Genomic DNA, 4892 nt, shown 5'->3' with positions numbered 1-4892 from the left:
ATTTTTCTTCTAGATTCGCCACTGCTACCAACCCCTTTGCTTTGGTACCATGTCGGTGAATTTGGGACATTTAGTGACAAGTCCATGGTGGTGATGTAAACAAGAGAACACGCGAAGACCTCCTTGTCTGACATGGATGGCAACAAATCCTAGCAGCCGGAATAGCTCTCGGTGTCGCGCCCCACGGCAACATCGCCTCCTACGATATGTACATGGTGGCTTGGTGCTTGCAAGAAGAGGAGGGGTGGATCGAGAATGGGAGATGCGATGTGGGAGAACTGACACTCGCAGTGGTTCTTGAGTGATTGAAACCCCATGAGCTTCTTCGGTTAGCAAATGGAATAGGTGCACTTATTACAAGCATTCACGATATTCGGTTGATTTTATAATTTTCCCTTATCAATCTACAAAATGTAGACCACCTTGTAATAGTTAATCCATCTTGTGCAAACAAATGTTTACTGTCTCAGTTGATTGCTTTTAAATGATTTGTATGTTTCTGAACAAATGTTTAACATGTTGTAATTACTTGTTCATCTTGTGCGCAAAACTGTAGTATTTATTCTCTTACAAAAAATGAATCTTACATGAATTCCAATGTCAGATTGACAATATTTGGCATCGAATGTGAAATCAGAAATTATAAATCAACTACTATTTAGCAAAATAGAAATATCATATATTGTTGGTTCTTCTTGTTTGCGAGGAATGCCGGGCTCTATGTTCTCGAAATACAAATTGCATGGGCATTCCTTCACCACAAATTAGTTCCACTACTTTACCAGTGGAGCGGGCTGAGATGGTTGGCTCATGGGGCTTTTCTAAACCTTGTGAGTTTAGTATAGTTCATTCAGTTTCCTTTTTTTTAGGGGACACATTTCCTTTTCTAAACATGGAGGAATGCCGAGATGCAAAAGTTGAAGACTAAGATAACGACTTTCGAGGATCTAGCCATCTAATGTAACTCCAGATTCCACCACGACTTTCTGTTGTTCATGTTTGTTCTTAGTTTCTTGTATCAGTCATAGTTTTTGTAGTGAATTAATAAGGCCAGGTTGATTACTAAAAAAGATAACCAATGGAGCAATTAAACCGACACTTGTTGTGTGATTGTTGGTTTTAAAAATGTCATAATGGTTTTTAAAAGCAAGAAGCGCCCCAGGTTTTGGTCCTATTGTTCTATGCGATGAGTGTCATAATGGTTTTTAAAAGCAAGAAGATGCCCACAATTTTTGTTGGCGTCAACCAGCTCCGGACGGAGCCGAAGGTGGGGGGCTACATGAGGAGCAAAGCGATGAATGTCGATTTCGGACAAGGCCAAAGGTGGGAGCGACGTCAGGAGTGAAGCGATGAGCGTCGAGGCTGAAGCTGCGAGCGACATGAGGAGCGAAGTGATGAGCGTCGACCTTTGTAAGGCCGATCCAAGACCTTGCCTGATACGGGGATGACTGTGAGCAGTTGTGAGCTGCGACGTCCTAGGCGGAGGCGACGAAGCGGGTTGGCGGGTGTGGGTTGGGAGGTGCGGGGGTCATCAGTGTTTCATGTTCATCGGCGGGGCTTAGATGGATGGTCGCGGAGGCGGCAAGCAACGTTGGTGGGAAGGGCGAGGCAACGCATGGCAACGCCCACTGAGCAGAGGGGTGGGGGTGGGGCGGGGGTGGAGACATGCGGTTGGGGCAGGGCAGGTGGGCGGTTGCAAGGGGCGTGGGCCTTATCTGTTCGTGCGAGAGAAAGAAACGGTTGCGGTTAAAGACAACCATCCCGGTTGTTCATTGAGCATCCAATGGCTTAGATATTTGACCGACGGCAAAACAAAATTATGTACCTAAAGTATGTGCGGTATGTCGGTCTAATTAATCGGACAACTCTCTTTTATTTAAGTGATAGAGGAGAGGAGGTCCTTGACTGTCACAAAAAGGGTTAACATATTTGAACTCCGGTAAAAGGGAAAAAATTTGTGTCTCCTCTCTGACAACCTAACAAATGCTTCGTTGACACACCAGTTTATTGTTCAATGTTATGCAGTGAATATATAAATCTTACGGATGGCAAGTTCCGATTTCAGAGAATAGGACCACTTGGAAAAAAGCACAATGCACATACAACCACGATGGCATAAACCTTTGGCGAGCTAGGCAGCCATGGTGAAATTGAAGTTGCTGCACGTCGTCTGCCTGCCCCAGAGCAGCGAGCTGAAGCCGAGCCGCTGATTCTCCTCGTCGAACACCAGCAGGTTGTTCTCCATCTGGAACCCCCCGATCACCGCCGCCGGCGACCCGCCCTGCTTGTCCACCTCCCCCTGCTTCATCTCCACGAACGCGAGGCACGCCGTGTTGTCGTTCACCTGCACCATGGAGTTGCCGCCGAACACCGTCCAGTTCCTGCCGCCCTCCAGCATCAGGTCGATCTGAGGCACGGCGTAGCCCAGCCGCGTCGACCCCAGCTCCGTCGAGTTATAGCACAGCTCGAACGGTACCACCGCCGGTGTGATCCTCGCCCTGCCCGCCGTGGCCGTATCGAACGCCTTGATGAACGCACGGTACACGTCGGGCCGGAGCGCCGTGTACGGGGTCGTGGAGCACAGCCCGAGGACCAGCGGTGAGCCGTATCCATTGTCGAGCTGCAGCGGCGCCTGGTTCACGGCGATGCCCTTGTCGGCCGAGATGTAGTACCCGGGGGACTCGCCGTGCTTTCGCAGCGGCGTGTAGCCGGCCAGGGACGCGTTGACGTCCGGCCGGCCCGGCGGGAGGAGGAAGAGCGGGCCCCCGCCGAAGATGGCCACGCCGGCGCCGGAGCCGGCGCTGGGAAGGCAGAGCGCGAACTTGTTACCGACCCTCTGCGTGTCCGCGACCTGCGCCGGGAGCGCGACGCCCGAGCGCGCGAGCCCCGCGACGCCGGCCGCCCCCGCCGGCAGCTTGGCCAGGAGCAACGCCGGCGCGCAGGATGCCACGGCGGTGAACGACACCTCATACAGAGGGTTCTTCCCGTCGGTGGCGTTGGCGGAGAGCGTGACGCGCGTCACGTCCCCCGACGCGGTGTAGCCGGAGACGGGGTTGTGCGGGTGCGCGGTGCACTTGCAGCGGTTGCGGGCGTCGTGCTCGCCGTAGCCGGTCTGCGGGCAGTTGGGCGGCTGGAACCGGTGCGCGCGCGTGCAGGCGTCGCTGCTGCAGTCGAGCGTGTCATGGGAGGGCCCGTCGCAGGTGGTCCAGACCATGGGGCCGGAGAGGTCGAGGACGAGCGGGCGGGTGTCCCGGAGCGGCGCGGTGTAGAGCGAGGTGGCCGCGTCCTTGGTGATCGCGGTGACCAGCGGCATGCCGCCGTCGTCGCCCGCCGCCACCGTGCGCGCTAGCCCGCAGAGCGAGGCGACCGTGAGGAGGAGGAGACAGTGGAGGGGTTCGGGTTGCCGCATTTCGGCTGCCGTTGGTGCGAGCAGGTCAGGTTGCGAGCGAGGATGCTAGATTTGCAAAGCTCATATATGGTGGTGGCGGCCGGCCGATGCAGGCATACGTGTGAGATGATGTTTGCTCGAGGATTCTGACCTGCTAGTGTTTTCTAAGTTATCATCACCAGTCATCCGGGCACGACGTCGAGGCGCCATCCAAGAATATTGCGTTGACTATAGAGATTAATTAGAGATCGGTGGTGTCGGTGATGATTTTTCTTTTGTGATGAAGCAATGGAAGATCAGCGCGTACATGCTCTCCACCAAGTTCTTGGTCTTATTACCACTTTTTTTTGGGAAGTGTTTACGCGCGATGCGCCGGCGGAACGCTCTGGCCGGTCGCTTTCGCCTCGCTGGCGCTAGCCACCAGGAAGGCAACACGTGTACCTTATCCTCTCCCCAACGCCTCCGTCCACTCCTTCCTCGTGATTGCCCAGGCAGGAAACTCTAAGAATCCAGGCCGGCCATTAGCTCCTGCCTCCTGTGCTTTTCATGCGCCCCTCGGGGGCAACACTGCTACGCCGTTTCCATGGCTGCGCTCATCGCCGTGGCCGCGCTGCCGCCTGATGGCCGCGCGTGAGAGAAGCTGCAACCGGCAGCGCAAAATGCTACAACCGATGACCCAAATAGCTTCAACCGGCAACATAAAAAGTTCCAAAAGACAAACAGAGATGTTGGTCGCCGGCGCACTCCCGCAACAAAAGCTGCAACCGGTGGCCTGAAAAGCTACAACAGCGACGGAAAGCTTCAACCGAAAATACAAAGAAAATGATCGCCCGGGCACCGAGGACAAAAAAGCTACATCCATTAAATTGAAGAGTTTCAACTGTTGAATTGAAAAGCTTCATCCCACATTAAAGAAAGCTTTAACCGGCTTCATATAAAGATTCAACCAGCGAGCACATGACAAAAAGCTGCAACCGTTGACATGCAAAGCTTCAAACCTAATTTTGAAAAGCTTCAACCATTTTTTTGATGCATCCGGCTACTGTGATTTTTTGTTGCAACCGGCGGCAGAAAAGCTACAACCGATGCTAAAATAGACGACCGGAGACGGCTATGATCGACGGCGGCGGGAGGCGAGCCGGTGGTGTGGCGGCGAGGCGAGGGGGCTGCGACCTTAAGATGAGTACGATAGATCAAGGACAGCAACGGGAGACGCGTGCGGCCGGCGAGTCGAAGAATACAGTGAGATGCAAAGGGGATTTCTTCTACGCCAGTGTGTTGACGAAGACGAGGGCCATCAAACGGTTCTCAGCGACAAAATCGAACGGCTGCGGGCGGACCGGCCCAAATTTGGGCCGGTGTGCCGGCGCAGATCAATCGCCTTTTTTTCTGGAATTGTACCCCGTCAATTCAAAAATCAATGAGTTTTTTTTTGTGAAAAAACAGTTTTGGGGGCAACAAGTATACCGAACCTCCATCTCCTAGCGGTTTTTCTTTTTGTGGG

The 4892-nt window shown here is 53.4% G+C and overlaps 1 protein-coding gene across 1 annotated transcript; it reads right to left on the bottom strand.

Annotated features, from left to right (window-relative positions):
* Positions 1-1842: 1842 nt before the first annotated feature.
* LOC123066491 (chitinase CLP) lies at positions 1843-3525 on the bottom strand. Its single transcript, XM_044489560.1, has one exon. It carries the CDS (start codon positions 3407-3409, stop codon positions 2132-2134), a length of 1278 nt encoding a protein of 425 aa, XP_044345495.1. The 5' UTR covers positions 3410-3525; the 3' UTR covers positions 1843-2131.
* Positions 3526-4892: the final 1367 nt, after the last annotated feature.

The sequence above is a fragment of the Triticum aestivum genome, chromosome 3B (assembly GCF_018294505.1).
Source record: "Triticum aestivum cultivar Chinese Spring chromosome 3B, IWGSC CS RefSeq v2.1, whole genome shotgun sequence".
NCBI lineage: Eukaryota > Viridiplantae > Streptophyta > Magnoliopsida > Poales > Poaceae > Triticum > Triticum aestivum.
Note: the sequence above shows the minus strand (reverse complement) of the source record. Positions and strands in the feature narration are given on the sequence as shown.